This window comes from Pongo pygmaeus, chromosome 1 (assembly GCF_028885625.2).
Source record: "Pongo pygmaeus isolate AG05252 chromosome 1, NHGRI_mPonPyg2-v2.0_pri, whole genome shotgun sequence".
In the NCBI taxonomy this organism is placed as follows: Eukaryota; Metazoa; Chordata; class Mammalia; order Primates; family Hominidae; genus Pongo; species Pongo pygmaeus.
In genome coordinates, this window is record NC_072373.2 from 76,037,917 (window position 1) to 76,061,835 (window position 23,919).

The 23,919-nt window shown below is 37.9% G+C and overlaps 1 protein-coding gene across 6 annotated transcripts in view; it reads left to right on the forward strand.

Annotated features, from left to right (window-relative positions):
- Positions 1–23,441, forward strand: part of RC3H1 (ring finger and CCCH-type domains 1) — a 95,762-nt gene extending 72,321 nt beyond the window's left edge. The window contains exons 14-20 of one of the 6 annotated variants that reach the window (XM_063648474.1): positions 2,851–3,003; positions 7,382–7,595; positions 8,128–8,218; positions 8,356–8,488; positions 11,339–11,512; positions 13,292–13,407; positions 15,836–23,441. In XM_063648474.1, the coding sequence (XP_063504544.1) occupies positions 2,851–3,003; positions 7,382–7,595; positions 8,128–8,218; positions 8,356–8,488; positions 11,339–11,512; positions 13,292–13,407; positions 15,836–15,989 (1,035 nt within the window). In that variant the 3' untranslated portion in view covers positions 15,990–23,441. The remainder of the gene's footprint in view (positions 1–2,850; positions 3,004–7,381; positions 7,596–8,127; positions 8,219–8,355; positions 8,489–11,338; positions 11,513–13,291; positions 13,408–15,835) is intronic. The other 5 variants (XM_063648476.1, XM_063648479.1, XM_063648483.1 and 2 more) reach the window with 5 other exon arrangements.
- Positions 23,442–23,919: the final 478 nt, after the last annotated feature.

Sequence of the window (23,919 nt, forward strand, 5' to 3'; positions counted from 1 at the left end):
TGCCTTAGCCTCCCAAAAGGCTGGGATTATAGGTGTGAGCCACCACGCCCAGCCTAAGATTGTGGTTTCTTTCTTCATCAAATCAAAAATCATTTTGTTGATATTCCTTTCTTTTGTCAATCTATCATAGGTACTTTCCATTTTATTTTGACTTTGAAGCTCCTAAGTAGAAAATTTTTTTTAAATGTTTCTGTTTTCTTAAAAAAGAGACAGGGTCTTGCTGTGTTGCCCAGGCTGGTGGTCTCAAACTCGTGGGCTCAAGCAATCTACCCACCATGCCCCGTCCAAATTTTTTATGTCATTTGTAAATAAGTAAATAAATCTGAATTGAATTGGTCTATAGAAATAATGAATAAAATTGTATATAAAGATCAGTTTATGATGTTAAAAGTTTTCTTCAAAAAAAACATAATTTTTTCAAATCAGGAAAAACAATCCTCTCTTCTAGCTTTTAGAAAATATATAGTAAATTATTAACTGTACTCACCCTGCAGTGCTATAGAATGCTAGAAGTAATTCCTCCTGTGTAGCTATAATTTTGTATCTGTTAACCAAGCTGTCTTTCCCCTTCCCTCCTCCCATTCCCTTTCTAGTCTCTCATAACCACAGTTCCACTCTCTACTTCTGTGACTCAACTTTTTAGCTCCCACATATGAGTGAGAACATGAAATATTTATCTTTCTGTGCCTGACCAATTTCACTTAATGTGATGTCCTCCAGGCTCATCTATGTTGCTGCAAATGACAGGATTTATTTTTTTATGTCTGAATAGTATTTCATTGTATATGTACCACATTTTCTTTATCAATTCATCTGTTGCTGGATACCTAGGTTGATTCCATATCTTGGCTATTGGGAATAAAACATGAGGGTGCAGATATCCCTTCATATACTGATTTCTTTTCCTTTGGATGAATGCCCAGTAGTGGGATTGTTGGATCTCTTTATTATTTTTATTATTATTATTATTTTTTGAGACGGAGTCTCACTCTGTTGCCCAGGCTGGAGTGCAGTGGCACAAACTTGGCTCCCTGCAACCTCCGCCTCCCAGGTTCAAGCGATTTTCCTGCCTCAACCTCTCGAGTAGCTGGGACTACAGGCATGCACCACCATGCCCAGCTAATTTTTGTATTTTTAGCAGAGATAGGGTTTCACCACCTTGGCCAGGCTGGTCTTGAACTTCCGACCTCAGGTGGTCCGCCCGCCTCGACCTCCCAAAGTGCTGGGATTACAGGCTTGAGCCACCTTGCCCAGCCTCGTTATTATTTTTTAATAGGATCATTTAGTAAATACATCTTGGTTTTATGTCTGTTTTGCCTTTGTTTTTGTTTTTACCTAATCCATTTTCCTGGCCGTCTTTGTATGTCAGTATATAAATTTATCTTGTTCATTTGAATAGCTGCATATAATACACTACTGTCAGAGATTTTAAAAAGGAGCACTCTTGGCCAGGCGTGGTAGCTCACGCCAGTAATCCCAGCACTTTGGGAGGCTGAGGTGGGTGGATCACCTGAGGTAAGGTGTTCCAGACCAGCCTGGCCAACATGGTGAAACCCCTTCTCTACTAAAAATACAAAATTAGCTGGGGGTAGAGGTATGCACCTGTAATCCCAGCTACTTGGGAGGCTGAGTCAGGAGAATGGCTTGAACCTGGGAGGTAGAGGTTGCAGTGAGCGGAGATCATGCCACTGCACTTCAGCCTGGGTGACAGAGCGAGACACCGTCTCAAAAAAAAGGAGCACTGTAATTGGTAGGTCATGTGTTTTAAAAGTTAGCTGTTCTATCTAAAGTTAGTAAGTAGAAGAAAAATAAAAAAGGATAAAAATTTTTTAAATAGTAGGACAAAAGGGAAGAGGTTATGAATAATAGAAACAGAAGAGTGATTGACAATGAGTGATACTAGTGAGCAGCAGACCCTATGTCAATGCAAAAGGCCAATAATGATGACTCAGAAAAGAGATGTTTTTAGTATAGCGGGAGGCATAGATCCACTTAAATGAACCAATACAAATGAACACTGATATCCCTAGATATCAGTGTATATATGTCTTGTGATAAAATGAAAGAAACATTAAAGTTATAGTCCTAGCACTGCCCTATACTGGTATAGCCTTGGTCATATCTGTGTTGTCTATCATGGATTTAGGAGCTTATTAGGTAGTATACATGAAAACACTTTGAAAATGTAAAGCATTTTATAAATGTGAATGTTGCAATTTTAGTGAAAATACATTAGCCTTAGAATAGCTATTCTGTTATTAGACTGGAGAACTTAGCTTGAGAAGATAAAAATTAGACATCCTTTTCATCTCATTGAATCAACCTAAGGAACAGAATTTATTCAAGATATGAATTATTGCTATTAAAGAGATTTCAGTAAAAAGTTACTACATCATCATGTACTACAAAAATCAAAATTTTTAATGTTCTTGTTTACCTTGATTTTATTGAAAGAAACATTGAGGAGGGTCTAGCAAAACTATGGCTTGGTACATATATGCTTAAATGTTTACTGATCTAATGAAGAAAAGGATGAGCAAACCCATAAAATCCTAGCTTGATTCCTGGAAGGATATTGAAATACCTTTTTTTTTTTTTTTAACTTCTGCTAAGGTAAAAAAAAAAAAAAAAAAAAAACCTGAAAGCTAAAAATCACTCTTCACTTATTTTATATTTTTCATAGTAGTTTACAAAAATCTTCTATTGTGGCACTTAAAAATCAAGTAATCATCATTATGTTGCTTCAGCACGATGTTCTAAGAAATTCCCTGCTTTCTCTGTCTTGTTACTCATAGACCCATTTCCTGTTTTGTTTCTTTTTCCTTTTTTTTTTTCTTTCTCCATCTGTAGTTTTTGGATGAAGACTTGAAGGTAGCTGGGAAATACAAAGGAAATGATTATAGCCAGTACTCTCCCTGGTCATGTGACACCATCGGCTCCTACATTGGAACCAAAGATGCAAAACCCAAAGATGTTGTGGCAGCAGGGAGTGTGGAAATGATGGTATGTGTAATAGCTAAGCAATAATTCATACAAATTAAGATAAACCAAATAAATTTTTACCCATTACCATTTAGGCACAAATAATTCAGCTTTGCTTAAGAGTTTCAGACCATATTCTATACTCTGCAGTTGAGTTATCTTTAAACAGTATAGGTTTTTGATTTATTTAGATGTAAATAAAAATATTTTAATACTTACCGAGACAGAGCATTTATTGTATTTCTGTGCAAAGAGCAATTTCTCAACAATTGTTTAGAACCCAGATTAAATTATTTTACATAATTAATTAAGATCGTGGACTTCTTCACCAAATAAGTTAAAATTCTTTTTCACAGAGAATGGCATGAACCCGGGAGGCAGAGCGTGCAGTGAGCCAAGATCGTGCCACTGCACTCCAGCCTGGGTGACAAAGCAAGACTCCGTCTCCAAAAAAAAAAAAAATTCTTTTTCACAGCTCTGAAGTTTAAATAACAAAGTTGAATCTAGTGAACAAGAGTAGTATTTGAGTCAGAATTATAGCTGCTCAGCTTCAAGTGAACTCTGAGATGCTGAAATTTAATACTTGGGTTATTTTATTCTTTAGTGAAAAATCATGTAACACCAGTGTTTCTAATAACCAAGTTTAAAATATTATCAAAATATCTATTTTTTTGGGGGGGGACGGAGTTTCACTCTTGTTGCCCAGGCTGGAGTGCAATGGCGTGATCTCGGCTCACCGCAACCTCCGCCTCCCAGGTTCAAGTGATACTCCTGCCTCAGCCTCCCGAGTAGCTGGGATTAGAGGCATGCGCCACCACGCCCAGCTAATTTTATATTTTTTAGTGGAGGTGGGGGTTTCTCCATGTTGGTCAGGCTGGTCTCAAACTCCCGACCTCAAGTGATCCACCCGTCTCGGCCTCCCAAAGTACTGGGATTACAGGCGTGAGCCACCTTGCCTGGCTTCATCTTATCTCTTTTTATAGAAATAGGATCAATCTTCGTCACCCAGGGTGTAGTGCAGTGACATGATTATGGTTCACTGTAGCCTCAAACTCCTGAACTCAGGTGATCCTCCTGAGTACCTAGGACTACAGGTGCTTGCCACCACACCCAGCTAATTTTTTTAAAAAAATTTTGTGGAGATGGGGTCTTGCTATGTTTCCTAGACTGATCTTAAGCTCCTGGCCTCAAGTGATCCTCCCGCCTATCCCTCCCAAAGTGCTGGGATTACAGGCATGAGCTACCCTACCTGGATAGTATCTTAATTCCCTTTTTATTTTTTAAAGAAATAAAATTTTCAAGAAGTAGTTATATCCCCCTGTATAAATTTCCCAAGTCTCGTTTTTCTCCCTCTTTCATTCCCTCTAAGAAATCTCTATCCTGAGTTTAGTATTTATCATTTGCATGGATAATTTTATTTCCCCTAAGACAGGATCTCCCTCATGCTGGAGTACAGTGTCACAATCACAGCTCACTGCAGCCTCACACTCCTGGACTCAAGTGATCCTCCCACGTCACCCTCCCAAGTAGCTGGGACACAGATATGTGATACTATGCTCAGCTAATATTTTTTTTTTTTTGGTAGAGATGAGGTCTTGCTATGTTGCCTGGGCAGGACAGGCTGGTCCTGAACTGGGCTCAAGCTATTCTCCTGCTTCTGAAAGTGCTGTAGTTACAGGTGTGTGCCAGTATGCCTGGCCATGGATAATTTTATACTATTCCTAAACAATGTTGTTTTATATGTTTATAGACCTTATGTAAATTATACACTTCAGCTTGCATTTTCATGTTTTCACTTAGCATTGCTTTTAAGATGTGTACTTTTTTTTTTTTTTTTGAGACGGAGTTCCACTCTGTACCCAGGCTGGAGTGCAGTGGCGTGATCTCAGCTCACTACAACCTCTGCCTTCTGGGTTCAAGTGATTCTCCTGCCTCAGCCTCCTGAGGAGGTGGGACTACAGGCACATACCACCATGCCCAGCTAATTTTTATGTATTTTTAGTAGAGACGGAGTTTCATCATATTGGTCAGGCTTGTCTCGAACTCCTGACCTCAAGTGCTCTGCCCTCCTTGGCCTCCCAAAGTGCTGGGATTACAGGTGTGAACCACCACACCCGTTCCGTATTTATATCTGTAGCTCAGGATTATTGATTTTAGCTGCTTTTATGAGATATTCTGTGTAACTGATACCAGTGATTATTTTTTGTATTGGTGGACATTTAGGCTATTTCTGATCTTTCACTATTATGTATGGTACTCCAACAAACATTCTTATGTATGTCTTCACGTGTGTGAAAGTTACACTTAAAAATGGTATTGCTGGCTGGTTACCGTGGCTCATGCCTGTAATCCCAGCACTTCCGGAGGCCAAGGCAGGCAGATCACTTGCGGTCAGGAGTTTGAGACCAGCCTGGGCAACATGGCGAAACCTCAGCTCTACTAAATACACAAAAATTAGCTGGGCATGGTAGCAGGAGCCTGTAATCCCTGGTACTTGGGAGGTTGAGGCAGGAGAATTGCTTGAACCTGGGAGGCAGAGGTTGCAGTGAACCAAGATTGCGCCACTGCACTCCAGCCTAGACAACAGAGTGAGACTCCATCTCAGAAAAAAAAAAAAAAGAAATGGTATTGCTGAAAGGTATGCCTTGACTATTATTATTAACCCATTTGTCCTTATTAACTCTAACAGAGGTTTCCTAGGTTATTATATAGATTTTCATAGATAAATACTTTTCCAGGTGGTTAAGAAAAGACCAATATTTGCAATAAAAAAAGAAGATTTGGATGCTGATAACCACTGTAAATGAGTGAAGTGATATCTAATAGCATAAATATGATTATATGCCAGCCCCACCCCCCCCCCAAAAATAGAGAGTTTTAGAGGAAGAAAAAGCAAAATAAATCTTTTTTTTTTTTTTTTGCAGTAGGATTACAGAAGCATTGTTTTTAAGCTGTAGTAAGGCTTTTATTGGAATGAAATGAAGGGAAATTAGGCAGGAATCTTTGCCTTGTACTTGGCTTTCAAAAGGAAAGGGTTATTATATTAAAGTAACACGAGTATTAGCAAAATAAAACTCATTTTCTTAAATCAGTAAAGAATTAAAAAGTTTGGGCCAGGCATAGTGACTCAAACCTGTAACCCCAGCACTTTGGAAGGCCAAGGTGGGAGGACTGTTTGAGCCCAGGAGTTCAAGACCAGCCTGGGCAACATAGCAAGACCCCATCTCTTCAAAAATTTTTTTAATTAGCTAGGTGTGGTGGTGCATGCCGGTCCCAGCTACTTGAGAAGCTGAGGCAGGAGGATTGCTTGAGCCCAGGAGGTTGAGGCTCACACACTACTGCAGTCCAACCTGGTAACAGAGCAGAACGCTGTCTCAAAAACAAACAAAAAGTTGCAATCCAATCTAGAGGTAATTGAAAACCTCCCAAATAGGTGAAAGAAGTCTAACCTAGTATTTCTCAAATGTTAATGTGCAAACAAATTATATATTTGTGTGTCTATATATATATATGTGTAACATTATATAGGGATAAATATATATTTGTATGCATATATATACTAGGTCATTATATATATTTCTTAAAGATTGAATTGGCTTTTATTAGTGATTGATTAATCAGGAAGCATTTCATCTGTGAAATAGAAAGATGCTCTAATGAGCTAAACAGAAAAGGAACAAAACTCAGATTAGTTGTTTCAAAGTTATTTTCCTTATAGGACTAAAGCAGAAGGGACTTACCAGTTCAAACTGAGTGGTCCTCTTATGATTGATTGCTGTGAATCTCCTGTTTTTTGGAAAACTGGTCCATTTTCAAGTTCAGTTTGATTTTGTGGCATCTAGCACAAGTGATTACATTCTGCTTTGATCTGGTGTCTTGGGGCTTAGTGCGGGAGCTTAGTACAAAACAGTGGCCTCCCATAAATTTTAAAAATATATTTCTTAGGACAGGTGCAGTGGCTTATACCTGTAATCCCAGCACTTTGGGAGGCTGAGTTTGAGGCAGGAAGATTGCTTAAGCCCAGGAGTTTGAGACCAGCCTGGTCAACACAGGGAGACCTCATCTCTATAAATAATAAAAAAAAATTAGCTGGGTGTGGTGGTACATGCCTTTAGTCCCAGCTACCTAGGAGGATCACTGGAGCTCAGGAGGTTGAGGATGCAGTGAGCCATGAGAGTGCCCCTACATTCCAGCCTGGGCCACAGTGTGAGACCCTGTCACCCCTCACCTCAGAGGTTTAAAAACCAATGTTACATAAAAACAACCAAAGGTAACTAATGATTTTAGTCTTACCAGTAAGAGTGTTGTACTCTTCTTTACCCTTATTACAGATCTAGAAAAAATTAGGTTACAGAGCAATCTGAGTGTGGGGTAATTTCTCATTTTGCTTTTTTATCAGAATGTGGAGAGTAAAGGAATGAGGGACCAGCGATTAGATCTTCAGAGAAGAGCAGCAGAAACCAGTGATGATGACCTCATCCCATTTGGAGACCGACCAACAGTGTCTCGGTTTGGTGCCATCTCACGAACTTCCAAAACTATATATCAGGGTGCTGGTCCAATGCAGTCTATGGCACCTCAGGGAGCTCCTACAAAGTCTATTAACATTTCAGGTAAGAATCTCAGAGATAAGCTGACCTAAAGGGTTCATAATCTTGACTTTCAGCATTACCCCTGCTCCCCATTTGCTATCAGTGTTTTTAGTAATCTTGCAAGGCAGTAATTTTCAAACTTTCCATGGAATCATCCCTGTAAGAAAGGTAATATAACCGAGAGAATTTTAGGTATATAAACTGAAATTAAATGTCTATATGTGAAGCTTTCCTAATGTTTCTTCCCCACTCCACCCCCACCCCAAATAGCTTAATTGTTATTTGGGGGAATAACATTCTCATTATACAGTAATTTGGAAGAAAAACTACAAAGACTGAAAGTTCATTGGGGAAGAAACAAACATATATCAGCACCCAGCATCATGCTGCCTGACATTTAGAAAAACAAAGTTAAAGAATTTTAAAAATCTGGCCATTTAGGGTAGATACCAGATATCTGTGTATGCAATAAGCTGATGTCTTTCAGATTATGAGTACCTTAAAAGAAGAATCAAATATGTGAATTAAACCATAATAAATCATTCTCTTACAGATTATAGTCCATATGGAACCCATGGTGGCTGGGGAGGTTCTCCATATTCACCTCATCAAAACATACCTTCTCAGGGACACTTCAGTGAGAGGTATGAGTCATTCTTTTTGCTTGAACAAACATGTAGAAACCTTTAAAATTAGGCAACTTCTTTTTGTTTTTCTGGTCAGTAATATGTTAACAAAATGAAACGTTAAAATTTACTTCACACTTTCTTTCTAACCAAAGGGAGAGAATATCTATGTCAGAAGTGGCCAGTCATGGAAAACCCCTTCCATCTGCTGAGAGAGAACAGCTACGACTAGAATTGCAGCAATTGAACCATCAGATTAGCCAGCAGACCCAGCTACGTGGACTAGAGGTACCAGCCTAGAGAGCCATTTTTATTCCAATTTTTGAAGGGTTCTCAGAGATTTTAAATAGGAACTTTTGAGGCACTATGAACAAAAAACTTTAAGGTCTGTTTCTTAGGAGTTAGTGTAGGTTTCCATTCTTCAAAGAATTCAATACTGGATTTAGCTCTGGGACAATAGAAAATGTAAAATTTCTACTACCTAAGAATAGAAAACAGATTACCTAAAATTTCCAACAGGAGCTTATATTCCCTGATGGCACATTTAATTTTTGTTTGTTTGTTTGTTTGTTTTGGTTTTCTTTTTTTGAGACAGTATTGCTCTGTTGCCCAGGCTGGAGTGAGGTGGCGTGCTCTCAACTCACTGCAACCTCCATCTCCTGGGTTCATGCAATTCTCCTGCCTCAGCCTCCTGAGTAGTTGGGATTATAGGTGTACACCACCATACTCAGCGAATTTTGGTATTTTTAGTAGAGATAGGGTTTCACCCCTGTAATCCCAGCACTTTGGGAGGCCGAGGCAAGCAGATCACGAGGTCAGGAGTTTGAGAACAGTCTGGCCAACATAGTGAAACCCCGTGTCTACTAAAAATACAAAAAATTAGCCGGGCATGGTAGTGTGCACCTGTAATCCCAGCTACTTGGGAGGCTGAGGCAAGAGAATCGTGTGAACCCAGGAAGCAGAGGTTGCAGTGAGCCAAGATCACGCCATTGCACTCCAGCCCAGGCTACAGTGTGAGACTCCGTCTCAAAAAAAAAAACAGAACTTTGACTTAAAAAATAAAACATAGTTCCGGTCTAATAAGAATAATAACACTTTTCATTTACGTAGTTCTGTACCATTTAAAAATCACTACCACTTATCTTATTTGACCCTTACAATATCCCTGATAGGTTAGGCAGGTGATATTGTCCTCCTTTTTTGATTGAAGTATATGAGTTTCTCAGAAGTTGAAACATGAACCCAAGTCTTCATACTCCAGATTCAGTGTTCTTTCCATCATGCTGCCTGACACTTAGAGAAACAAAACTAAAGAATTTTTAAAATCTGGCTGGACGTGGTGGTTCATGCTTGTAATCCCAGCACTTTGGGAGGCCAAAGCAGATGGATTGCTTGAGCTCAGGAGTTTGAGATCAGCCTGGGTAACATGGCAAAATCCCTTCACTACAAAAAGTGCAGAAATTGGCCAGGCATGGTAGTGCACGCCTGTAGTCTCAGCTACTCAGGAGGCTGAAGGCATGAGGATCACCTGAGCCCAGGGAGGTCGAGGCTGCAGTGAGCCCTGATGGTGCCACTGTACTCCAGCCTGAGTGACAGAGTGAGACCCTGTCTCAAAAAAAAAAAAAAACAAAACAGGAATTTTTAAAATCTTTTAAGTGCCACATAAGGAAGACTAGGTTTTGTTTATACATCATCCTTTACATTGGAACATATTCTTTGAATATGGAAAACTGAAGACATTCTAATGATAAATACATTGTCCTTTCTGGAGGAAAAAATGGTACTGTTAGAACATTACTCTGTCTTTCTACCATAATCTTTAATAAGTAAGCCATCACTTTTGGGGGGAAAAAAAGTTATAAGACAGACTTTCTTAGTAGACTTTCTTTTTAGGAAGACCAGTAGGAGATTGTTTTTGGAACATATAGCTGGCTTGTGCCCCTATGTACGCAATTAGATTTAGGAATTTTAAAAATCTATGTAATATTTAGATTTTGTCTGCTTTTGCCATTGCTTATTTACATTGATTCAGAACGTCTTGCTGATTCCTGTCATAGAAACAGAATGCCATGTTTGCTTATGGCAATCTTTCGTTTATTAACTTTTTAAAGATTCAGACCTTCAACCCAATAAGGCATTACTCCATATCTTCAAATGCATGGTTTTTTGTTTGTTTGTTTGTTTTATATACTTTAAGTTCCAGGGTACATGTGCACAACGTGCAGGTTTGTTACATATGGTATACATGTGCCATGTTGGTGTGCTGCACCCATTAACTCGTCATTTACATTAGGTATATCTCCTAATGCTATCCCTCCCCTTTCCCCCCACCAAATGCATGGTTTTTTGTTTTAAAGTTTCCAGGCACATTTTCTGTCCAAAAAGACTATCAGTATTATTTAGAAACTTGCCACATATTTAACTCAGTACGGTTAAAAGTCCTTGCCATTACTGAGGTTTCATTGAAATAAGTTATAGGATTTACTTCAGAGAAAATTACCATTAAAAACAGAGGGGGAAAGATACACATCTGTAGTTGACTTGTTTTTCTTCCATTTCCTTTTTTTTTTTTTTTTTGAGAGACAAGGTCTCACTCTGTTGCCCAGGCTGGAGTGCATGGAGTGCAGTGGCATCATCATAGCAGCTCGCTGTAATCTTAAACTCCTGGGCTCAAGTGATCCTCCCTAGTAGCTAGGGCTATGGGCCCACACCACCATCCCAGGCTCATTTGTTTTTTTTTTTTTATTTTTTATTTTTTGTAGAGGCGAGATCTTGATATATTTCCCAGGTGGATCTCAAATTCCTGGCCTCAAGTGATCTCCCACCTCAGCCTCCCAAAGTGCTAGAATTAAAGGCATGAGCCACCATGCGTAGCCAACTTCTCTTTCAGATCAGAAAATACAAGGAGCAATTTATACTTAAGATGAAATTACTGTTTACTAAATTTCAATGTCCCTGTTTTGTTATTTTTTTGTTCAGATGGCACTCAAAGAGAACAGCTCCTTACAGTTGCATTATTTTTGTTGCAAATAGCTGGGTGATAAGCTACTCAAGGCTGTGGTCTGGAATTGAGCCTGGTTATTCTGTGCATGGTGTGAAATGTGTTGAGTTTTCTGTGTGCTTGGCTTTATGCACTAGGCTGTTAGTAACAGGCTGGTGTTGCAGAGGGAGGCAAACACCCTGGCAGGCCAGTCACAGCCCCCGCCACCGCCACCTCCAAAATGGCCTGGGATGATGTCAAGTGAGCAGTTGAGCTTGGAACTGCACCAGGTGGAAAGGGAAATCGGGAAGAGAACACGGGAACTGAGTATGGTGAGTGTTATGGTGGGGAAAGAGAGGGAAGGTGAAATGAAATCTTTCATGTGGCTCTAGAATTATCTAGAGGTACAGAATCATCACTTCAAGGCACTCTGATGAGTGATTAATATTTAAAATAATTCTCATGCAGGTGGGCTACCTTCCGATTTTATCATTCCCTTCCTCATTCTCTTCTGGTTTGGGTGTGTTCTTTGTCTTAGAATTCTTCATTAACTTTTAGGGAAAACAAGGTTTTAATGCTTCTTTAATTTAAGAACTTAATGGAAGTTCTTAAATGTCTGTTTAGCATACTGATTAGGGAAGCAAATAGGATGGTGTTTACTATTTTGCAATGACAACATGTTATATAAAGATGTATTCACCAGATAACATTCTAGTTTCGTAGCCTTTATAATGATGACCTATTTTTGCTATGAGTGATATGCAATCTGCACATTCTTTCCTGTATCCATTATATATGCTTAGGAATAACTATATCCATTAATATTCTTAGGATTTGCTTCATAGTGCACGGACATTCATTTTAGTAAATTTTGAATCTTAGGGGATTCCTCAGGTTGCATGATATGATTTTTTTTGTTGCATAGTTTTCAAAAAATTTTTTTTTTTTTTGAGGCGGAGTCTCGCTCTGTCGCCGAGGCGGAGTCTCGCTCTGTCGCCCAGGCTGGAGTGCAGTGGCGCGATCTCGGCTCACTGCAAGCTCTGCCTCCCGGGTTCACGCCATTCTCCTACCTCAGCCTCCCAAGTAGCTGGGACTACAGGCGCCCGCCACCTCGCCCGGCTAATTTTTTGTATTTTTAGGAGAGACGGGGTTTCACCATGTTAGCCAGGATGGTCTCGATCTCCTGACCTCGTGATCCACCCGCCTCGGCCTCCCAAAGTGCTGGGATTACAATTGTGAGCCACCGCACCCGGCCAGTTTTCATAATCTTTCTAAGCAAATAAATTGAGTATGCAGGTTTTTTTGCTTTCAGTAAGTATGTTAAAGATATTTATTGTACTTTGGTTTGCTTTTTTTTTTTTTTGAGATTGAGTCTCTGTCACCCAGGGTGGAGGGCAGTGGCGCAACCTCAGCTCACTGCAACCTCCACCTCCCATGTTCCCTTGATTCTCCTGCCTCAGTCTCCTGAGTAGCTGGGTTTACAGGTGCCTGCCACCACACCAGGGTAGTTTTTGTTTTTTATTTTTTATTTTTTTAGTTTTTTTTTGAGACACAGTCTCACACTGTTGCCTAGGCTGGTGTGCAGTGGCACGATCTCAGCTTGCTGCAACCTCTGCCTCCTGGGTTCAAGTGATTCTTCTGCCTCAGCCTCCCAAGTAGCTAGGATTACAGGCGCCTGCCACCACGCCCAGCTAATTTTTTTTATATTTTTAATAGAGATGGGGTTTTGCCTTGTCGGCCAGGCTGATCTCAAACTCCTGACCTCAGGTGATACGCCCACCTCAGCCTCCCAAAGTGCTGGGATTACTGGTGTAAGCCACCATGCCTAGCCTTTTTTTTTTTTTTTTTTTTTTTTTTTGAGAGGGAGTCTCACTCTGTCACCCAGGTTGGGAGTGCAGTGGTGCAATCTCAGCTCACTGGTTAGTGAGCAAGTGGGTTGTATTCTGTTATGTTTTTATGTATGTCACTCTTTTAGTCTGCCAGTTTCTTTGGTTATTTTACAAAATTGAATATGATTTCTGGATCATCACTTTGTATTATCTGTAATTTGGTCTCTCCCATTAACACCATTAAATAGACGATAACTGATTTTATTTCCTTCTCTTTCAAAGGAAAACCAGTGTTCTCTGGACATGAAAAGCAAACTGAATACAAGTAAACAAGCAGAAAATGGACAACCAGAACCACAAAACAAGGTTCCGGCTGAGGACCTTACATTGACATTCAGGTAAAGAAAAGGAGATTTTCATAGCCATATTAAATTACACACAAAAGAGAAACTAGTATATTATCCAGTCGTATCAGAAATACCCTCATAAATATAATTTGATTCTTAAAATAACCTTATTCTGTGTACATAAAGAATATTTTTGCAGCCGGGCGCAGTGGCTCACGCCTGTAATCCCAGCACTTTGGGAAGCTGAGGCGGGCAGATCACGAGGCCAAGAGATCGAGACCATCCTGGCCAGCATGGTGAAACCCCGTCTCTACTGAAAATACAAAGATTAGTTTGGCATGGTGGCACGTGCCTGTAGTCCCAGCTACTCGGGAGGCTGAGGCAGGAGGATCACTTGAACCTGGGAGGGGGAGGTTGCAGTGAGCCAAGATCGTGCCACTGTACTCCAGCCTGGCGACAGAGTGAGACTCGGTCTCAAAAAAAAAAAAAAAAAAAAATTTTTGCATAAATCTGGAGTTACAAAACTTAGATCCAAGGTTGAATTATCTATTAATACCTAACAAAGGAAAATTTCTGGTTATGTTTCCATCTTCTCCTTGTTTTTAAATTTATTTCGAATACAGCCTTATATCTTTACATTATAAAAGTACTATATGCTCAATGTAAAAAAAAAAAGAAAAAAACAAAAAATAAAGTCACTCCCCCATCTTAAATATGTTACAAAAAATTAGCTTTAGGAAATGGAAAATTTTAGAAAAGGGCAAATTTTAAAATTGCCTGTAATTCCAATATTGAGAGATACCTCTTGTTAACATTTTGGTGTATTATATTATCTTTCCAGTCCTTTTTTTTTTTTTTTTTTTTTTTTTGGAGACAGAGCTTCGCTCTTGTTGCCCAGGCTGGAGTGCAATGGCACAATCTCGGCTCACCACAACCTCCGCCTCCCAGGTTCAAGCGATTCTCCTGCCTCAGCCTCTCGAGTAGCTGGGATTACAGGCATGCACCACCATGCGTGGCTAATTTTGTATTTTTAGTAGAGACAGGGTTTCTCCATGTTGGTCAGGCTGGTCTCAAACTCCCGACCTCAGGTGATCCACCTGCCTCGGCCTCCCAAAGTACTGGGATTACAGGTGTGAGCCACCGCACCTGGCTCTTTCCAGTCTTTTTAAAGTGTGTGGGCATTTAGCCTCTTGCTAGTTTTACAAACCCAGCACTCCATCTCCCTGGTTTTTAATTCAGTCTATCCTATATTATCCAATATTATTCTGCAGATATGGAAAGATACATATCAACTACCATGAACAACCCTACAATAAACAGTATTACAATTAATGCTTTGTTTGCATATCTTAAATTATTTTCTAAGGCTCTTTTGAGGCTTTTGAATGCATAGTCCTAAGTTGCCCCCCTGACGATATATAACAAAAATTTCTAATGCTTTTCAGGCTTGGATTTTGACTGTTTTTTTAATTCATGCATTACCTTGGATTCTTTTTTTTTTTTTTTTTTTTTTTGAGACGGAGTCTCACTATGTCACCCAGGCTGGAGTGCAATGGCATGGTCTTGGCTCACTGCAACTTCCACCTCCTGGATTTAAGTGATTCTCCTGCCTCAGCCTCCCAAGTAGCTGGGACTACAGGCGCGTGCCACCACACCCGCCTAGTTTTTGTATTTTTAATAGAGACGGGTATCTATTAAAAATAGTATCTTAGCCAGGCTGGTCTCAAACTCCTGACCTCATGATCCACCTGCCTCGGCCTCTCAAAGTGCTGGGATTACAGGCATAAGCCACCACGCCTGGCTTTTTTTTTTTTTTTTTTTTTTTTTGATAAAATCTCATTCTATCACCCAGGCTGGAGTGTAGTGGTGCGATCTTGGCTCAGTGAAACCTCTGCCTCTCAGGTTCAAGCAATTCTTGTGCCTCTGCCTCCCTAGTAGGTTTTTACAGGCACGCACCACCAGGCTAATTTTTGTATTTTTAGTAGAGACAGGGTTTCACCATGTTGGCCAGGCTGGTCTCCAACTCCTGAGCTCAAGTGATCCACCTGCCTCGGCCTCCGAAAGTGCTAGGATTATAGGCATGAGCTCAAAATTATTTCTTATAGTAGCAAACCTGCTAAATCAGGGATAAGTACTTTTCTTAAAGGCCAGGTAGTAAGTATTTTAAGATATGGGCCTTACAGTTTTTGTCGCAATTCTCAACTCTGCTCTGTGGTTTGAAAGCAGTAGATAATACGTTAAACAAATGACCAGGCTATATTCCAATAAAACTTTAGTTACAGAAATACGCACCTGAAAAAAAAAATGCACCTGGCTAGCTTTAGTTTGCCAACCGTGTGCTAAAACATGGATAAGGGGCTGTAGATTAAAATGTGGAAGCCATTTATATATTTTTTATCATGCTAAATTTTATCCCCTGTTGATTTTATTGTACTAATCATTTTTCTCTCTCTCCTTTTTCAAAATTTTAAAATGTCAGCAGTGATGTACCAAATGGATCAGCCTTGACACAAGAGAATATCAGCCTCCTATCAAACAAGACCAGCTCTCTGAACCTATCAGAGGACCCTGAGGGAGGAGGGGATAATAATGACTCCCAGAGATCAGGAGTTACTCCCAGTTCTGCTCCTTAAAATATGAGGAGTCCTACTTTTATCTTCTGCTCCTAATCAGTTTGTCGGGCATAGGGGTAGGAGAATGCATAACTTCTAAACTTTTTCTCTTAAGAGCGGTCAGAGAAATCCAGGAAATTCACCAGAGGCAATGTGCACAAACACCACTACTAAAAGCAAACCCTGCACATAGTTCACATTAATGCATTTTTTTAATTTAAAGAAAAAGAAAATTAGCAGTATCTGCAAGCAATTCAGATTAAATTTGTTTTTGTTCTGTGAATGAACTTTATTTTAATAACTTTGGACGCCTTGGATCCAGGGCTTAAAAAAAAAAAAAAAGATATTATATATACACTCTGTTTGATTAATTGTATGATCTTAATGAAGTAGGTTTTCTTGTATTTTGGTATTACATACCCAGTGTATAATTTGTATAATTCCTCACCCCCAATCCTTATCAATTCTCATCACCCCATAAACTTAGACCAAAAACGTTAGCTTCCGGAGAATTCTGTGGTGCTTGAGAAACAGACAGTACTAGACTGAGTTATTAGAAAATGTGCAGCAAACCAACTTTTCCCAGAGCTGTTATTTGGAATTCTTTATCCCTTTCTAGATCACTAGCTTCATTGGATACGTATGTTTTTCTTGACATTGAAGCTTTTTGTTTGGGAGGGTTTTATTTCTTGTTTTTATTTTCAACTTTTCAAATAGAATTACCAATTTTTGAAGTCCTCATTTTCATATTAAGGATCATTTGCATTCTCTTAATATAATCAGAAAGCTGATTCAGTGTTTAATTAGATTTAAATGTTGATCAAGAATTAACTAACTTATTAGCACTGAAAATACATGTTTGGTGTTTCACCTGCGTTCAGCTCATGGTTGGAAATTTGAAGCAGTGCTTTTCAAATTAAACTTTTGCCGAAATCATAGGATGCTCAAAAACAAGGACAATCAACTATGTTTTAAAACTGCAACATTTGATTTGAACTTAAAATGAATAGAGCCACATTATTTTAATGGATGTTTTTGTTTTACTTGTAAACTGATTGAGTCTTAAGGATAGTTTATGAATTGATCACTTGTTGCTCAGAATCATTAGTATAAGTAGGTAGGAAATAGTTTGAAGTCATTTTTCATAGACTTAGCTGTCCAATGTTGAAAATGTTTCTTCATGAAAATGTTGAAAAGAGTAAGGATTTTTTTTTTTTTTTATTCTGCTGCACATATTCTGATGCCATGTGTCTGTGCTTAACTAAGACCCTGTAAAACGTGTTTAGTGGGGACTGTTTGATATAGTTGCCCTCTCCATTCCTCTATTTGCCTGATTTTTTCAGTTTCCCTTTCTGGATTTTGCTACTAAATTAGAAAGCACTGGTTATGTAATAAGTTACTACATTGCTTTTTTGGGTAAAAACAAGAGTTTATATTTTTCTTGTTTCTTATTTTCTTAACCCTTAACTGCTGCTGAGGTCATAACAACCTCAGTCTAAGCTCTGTGTCCATCATACTGTTAACTTAAACAAATGGGTGGTGGGGGTGGGAAGGGTAATACAGTCCTGCCATTGCCTACCAGTAGGAGAGTCCAAACAGAACACTCTTTTGAGTAGCAATTATTTAATTTGCCCAGTCAAGGCACCGTGTTTATATACTATTTCACATTGAATTTGATTATGCCCTACAGACCTGGCTGGTCAAGGATTTGATATACACATATTGGCTTGGGATTCGAGCTTTCTTTTTTATTTAAATAAAAATTTATATATATATTATATATATACATATATACATAGCTATATCTGTATATATATTGGGTATGTTTTAAGGATTTTTTCGCATGAGCGCAGCTGTTGCGATAAATTGACCGATTGGGAGGTGGTAGAAGCACTGAATGAAGGTGAGGCTTTTTTTTTTTTTCCAGTTTTCTTATACATTTTTCTTCTTTTAAAAAAAAAATATATATATATATGCTTTTGCTTTTTTTTTGTTTGTTTGTTTGCTTTTGTTTGCTTTTTGACTTTTACTTAAAACCCTTTTTACATTTCCACTTTAAATGCCTATTGTTTATTGGGAGAAGGAAAGAAACAACTTTTGTATGTCTGACAGAGTCCCAATTTTTCATTTCTCAGCATAACAGTAAAAGGCAACATTATTGGCCTCCAACCTTCTTTTTTTTTTTTTTTTTTTTTTTTTTTTGAGAGGGAGTCTCCTTCTGTCACCCAGGCTGGAGTGCAGTGGGTTGATCTTGGCTCACTGCAACCTCCACCTCCTGGGTTCAAGCGATTCTCCTGCCTCAGCCTCCTGAGTAGCTGGGACTACAGGCACGCGCCACCACGTCCAGCTAATTTTTATACTACAACCTTATAAGCAGATTTGGACCGATCTCCTTTGGATATGTCAGATCATCCTAAATTTTAGAAGCAGTTGATTCACTTTGGAATTCAGAATGATTCTTGTATTAGAAGATAATTTGTGGGTATTAATTTTTAAGTTTAGAATAAAAGTAAAGATTCATTTTGAATATCAGTTGAAACCCCTTAGTAACTCAGTTTCTGTTATTCTTCTTCTTATTTCCTTTAAATACACTTGTTCTTGGCTTTCGCCATTTTGATTCTGTGAAGTAGGCAGGAGCAGGGATTAATTTATACAGTATTCCTGTTCTGAACAAAACCAGAAGAGTCACTGTATAAACTTGACTTAAAATAGTATCTTTCTCTTTTCGTGTATTTTCATTTGGGGGAAAAAAATCTTTTTAATTGTAACCTGAATTCAAGCTGTACCCCTCCATGGTCCTACACTCTAGAGCTAACCTGGTTGGGCAGAAAGGCAGAAGGATGGTATATGGTCCCATTGTGCCTATAATGTATTTTAAATTGGTCATTCCACCTTACCTAATGGAAATTCTTGCAGCTTTCCTAGTGCTCATCAGTGGTTTTAGGAATTCACTAACACCCCCAAAATTTGTTTTTTTTTTTTTTTCCTTTTCCTTTTCTCTGTGATATCATGAGCCTGTAAGGACAAATGGCATATTTGGGCATAAGTGCTTGACTCTGTAACTACTTTTTTAAAATCAAAATCTAAAAGGTATTAATTTCTTCTGGCTTTTTAATTTTGTTTTTTTTAGAGACAAAAGATGAAACCAGATAGGAAATACAGTTTCTATGTTTTCTACTTACTAAAATATTAGTTTCTTCTAAATATTACTTTATTTGTATTTCGGTAAATTCAAAAGCAAAAATTGGATATCTGAGATGGGTTAAGGTAGGAGTAATAAGCATTGTGTTCACTCATACATAGGTGAGGGAATTTTATTTATAGCGAGAAATATAAAAGTATTTTGACTTACTCTTTTTTCAAGGAGTCTCTAGGAAAGGGTAGAAGAACTGAGAATAAGACATCTAGATTCCATTTCTGGTTTATATGTAGCTCTTTTGCCTAATTTATATATAATTTTGTCATAAAATAAGTCCAGTAACTGTCCTGTCTTAGATAACTTACAGAGGCTGAAGTGACCAAAGATCCATTCCTTATTACTTTTCTAATTAAAAGAAGAGTTAGCTAGATTTCTAGTAGTAGTATTCTAGATATTGATAAGACATTATTCCTAATGCCAACTACAAATACTCAACTACTCAATGTATTTAAAAAATTGTTTGGTACAGCATTAATGTTGGTGATTCCTTTCTCCCATCTTATTTCCCTTCCCTTCTATTCTTTCCCATATATTTCTTTTGCCTAAAAGAATATTGGTATGATTCTCATTTGCTACTTTGAGTATATAACTCCACCAGACTTTCCAGAGTTCTTCAGGGATGGAGCTCAAGAAGTTTACATTTTTCCATAAATGTCTTTTTTTTTTCTTGACCTTTTTCCACCCTGTAATTTCCCCTTGACTTACCCACTGCCCTCCCCAATCTGCAACAGTGACAGTTTGCTGCCTCAAAACAGAGCATTCAAATGAATTCGCTTAGCCAATAACTTCTGTGAAGTTGCCTTTTCTAATGGTGTTATTACTCAGTGATGCACAAATGTGGTATTTGCCCTACTGGTAGGCAAACAAAGGTCTGGTTAAGAATGGTAACCTGCTGTTTTCTTTAAAGGAGAGCCAAAGACTTGTGCTTTACTCTGTTTTGGTTTTGGGGGAAGTAGTAGCCATTTTGATCATGAAACCTTTTAGTATTTGTGAGTTGATTGTACTGTGTAAGTAGATTTATCTAAAGTTAACTGTTAAAGTTAGCTAGCCTTGTAAAATGTAAAAGTAATGAAAATTCATCAGTTTCTCTAAGCCAGTGAATGTCATCTTTTGTAATATTGTGTATAAGCATTTGTGCCCACCCCAGCTTCTGCTATCACTGTGGTCAAGTCATGGGTCTGAGTAAAAGAATTCTTGAGTATGTGACTGGTGAGAAATAACTAACTATAGTCAGTACATGTACAGATTGTTAAAATTCAAGACAAAATATTTTCACTAAAAAAAGGATTCGTCTCAGTAAAGAAGTATTCAGTTGCTGTCACTTATATACAAATGGTGGTGGGTAGCAGTCTCACCATTTTTCTACTCTCTTTTTGCTCGTTTTAAATAATTGAGTAAAGGTTTTATTTGTAAAATCTATCTGTAAAAAGCACCTGTAACGATTTATATGTCATTGAAAGGAATGGCCCAGTTACTTTTTAGGAGAGATTAATAACCTACCTGGAAATTAACTACAGTGTTTACTTAGATTTTTTTCCCCCTAACAAGAGTCTAAGTGTGTTAAATTTTTAACTGATGATATGGTTACAGTGTTGCAAGGTGATCTCCTCCCCTGAAAAATCTGCCTATCCTTTTAAGAAAAATTAGACCTACTAAACTAAAGCAAATTTTACTTTCATCATTAGCACCTGAACAAGCAAGCAGTCTACTACTGTCATCATTTTACCTGAGTGCCCATTTTGCTGATCCACATTCATAGCTTTCTACTTTAGACAGCTATGATTTTTATATTTATTTGTTGCTTCAGCTCAGGTTTATGAAATTTTCCTGCTGAAATGACTTATTGGGAGTTGTAGGTTGATTATAGTTACTATTAAACATTTTCTCAATTTAGCTTTTCTGAGCCACTTCAAAAAGAAAGGTGTTTTTGTCAAAAGGTACTATTAATTGTAGCAAGTAAATCTTAAGATTTGAATTTTTAAGATTTTATTTCTGTGTTCACTAAAGATCTCACAAGTAATAGATTATAATTGATAAGTAGTACTAGCTATAGTGTTAATAAAGAATAAGACTGTCACCACCAGGAATAAGTAACACCTTTTAATAATAAATCTATTCCTAATAGTTACGTTTCCAATACTGCACTGAACAAAGTGGGTAAAGAGCCCTTTGAAATCCTATTGTAATAAAGGGACTTACCTCACCACTGGAATCCTTGTTTTCAGAGCCTCTGGATTTTCAGCCAAACACTGAATTTCTCCTAAACTTTATCGCGGAAACATCCCTAGAGAACAAACTTTATTTTCACAAGAAAGTAAGGCACAATAAGTGGGAAGAACTTAAACCTCAAGATAATATTGTGTCCAAAAATGTGTATTTAGAAAAATAAAATCCTGTGGAGTTTGTTATCCTAATGTTTATTTTATACTAGATAAGGTGAGTTGTTTTCTTGTATTGAGGTCTTACTGTTTCAGATTTGTTTTTGTTTCTGTTCTAACTCTAAGCAGACAGAGCTCACAAGTCTTTGGCATCCATTTTAGGTTGTACACTCAGAGTCATCTTATAACTGGAAACTGTCAGGTGGTCCCCCACCCCAGTGAGTGTATGAAAGGGTCAAGAAAAAGATTGGAAACAAACTAGTGGGTGACTAATTGGTTGCTCTATTATTATTATTATTATTTTCATTTTTCTTTTTAATCACCATTTATTTGTGTAATGTTTCTCCATTGATTGGCTGTCATTCTTATAATATCTGAACTACCCCATAAAATAGTTCTCTGATTTAAAGGCATTTAGCTTTTGCTTATCGTTTTTACATCCTGTGTTCAACTAAGACACTGTCCTGAGAGTTATTTTTTCCAGATGGATCGTTGGCCTAAATTTTCACACTTCTCCCCCGTTCATCCTTTTTCCTCTTCCCTGCTTCCTGGGAATAAAAAGAACTTTTTTTTTTAAATTAATTAGTCCACAAGGCTCATTATCTTTCTTTATGATTAATCTATGACTTTTTGGTACAAGAACAATGGAAAAAGTGAATTAAGGTAATGAACAAAACCTTTCACCCACTTAAACATTTTCCAGTTTTGAGATTCCTCTTCGTGTGTGTGTGTCTTCCCCTTGTTACCCCTTCTGCCTTTTTTCTCTGACTATGGTAATTTGGTCTTTAGGCTCATACCAGTCTCCCCGAGACATTCTGCAGTCATTATCACCTTTTTGGGTGGATTTTATTTTGTTTTATTTTGTTTTTTAAAAAAAATAACTTTTTAACATTGGTGCATATTTGCTTGGGATAGAGCTTGTGTAATTTACCAATCGTATTGATTGTAAGTGATTGTGCCCTGCAGAGGTATATTTAACAAGACAAAAATAATCTTGGTTAATAAAGGAGCCCATGAGATTTGAGTCAGGTTATAAGTGACTATGAAATCACTTACACTTTTGGGTAGAATTTATATCTCCTGTTCTTATAAGTCAGTGGTAGACATACCATTTTTTAAAGTTTTCTTGCATTCTTTGTTTTTTTATTGCCACAGCTCCCTATTCTTTCTTGCCTGCCTCCACCCACCTGTTCAGGAAAAAAAAATTGAGCCTTAAAGTGACAGCTGATTTTCTAATTGCTGAATTTTGTGAAATTTTACTTTTTCCAAGTGTTTCCAACTTTAAAAAGAGAAGTGAAGACAAATAGGTTGGAATGGTGAAGACAAATGGATTGGAATTTCACAGGCTGTGAATAATTCCTTAGGATCTGGCAAACTGTGAAGTCTTATTTGAAGGCCTTATCTCCTGAGAGTTCTTTTGGAGTAGGAAAAAGAACCCTATTTGAAATAGACAATTTCTCTTGTTTTTAATCTGTTTAATATTTCTGATTTTTAAGCAGCTTTCAAAACAAGTGTGGTGGAAAAAAAGAAATAGTAGTAGGAAGATGTTTAGGGCAGCAGAACTCTGGGTCTAAATAAGTACATGTTCCCACTTGTTGCCGATTTTTGAGAGTACTAGGGCTATCTTTCTCAATTTTGTATTATTTGTGTGCATGTTTATATCAAAGATGCCCATTTTGTTAAAATGCTATTTCCTTTCTTTATTACCTTGGAAACTGACTCAGCCTCATGTTGCTCCTAATTAGTGTTTAAGGCTCCCATGAGTTGCAGATAAAACGATTTATTTTAACAAGTAGAAGGAGGTGATTCACCTTTTGGATTGTAAATATATGAAAGTGTCTACAAGGTCTTTATCTGCTTTCTGTCAGCATTTATATTAAATGATAAATTAATGAGGAACGTGTGTATTCTTTTTTGTAAATGAGTGTGTGCCATCTTATTCTAATCTTGAGATTACTTTCTTACACCTTTTTAATGGAGGGGGCTTTTTTAGGTGAAAAATAAAGAAATGGCTAATCTGCATGAGCAAACACATACTTGGAGTAGCCAATTTTGTGTGGACATCACAGGAATTAGTCCAATCTTGAATAAGCTACAGTCAGATTCCTTCATTTGTCACACAGTGATTGCACATTAGGAGTGAGGTTAGTGGTTCTGAGATACTGGCATCAATTCAATGAGATTCCATGGCTAACATCCAATGTCTTGGTTTTTCTGCCTTCTCTGAAAATTAGGGCCATCTTTATGCTTAAGTGAAATGGATTTGTCATGATAACTTCCTGATGCAAAATGTTTTTTTGTCTTTCCATTCTTTTTTTTTTTTGAGATGGAGTCTTGCTCTGTTGTTGTCCAGGCTGGAGTGCAGGGGCGCAAT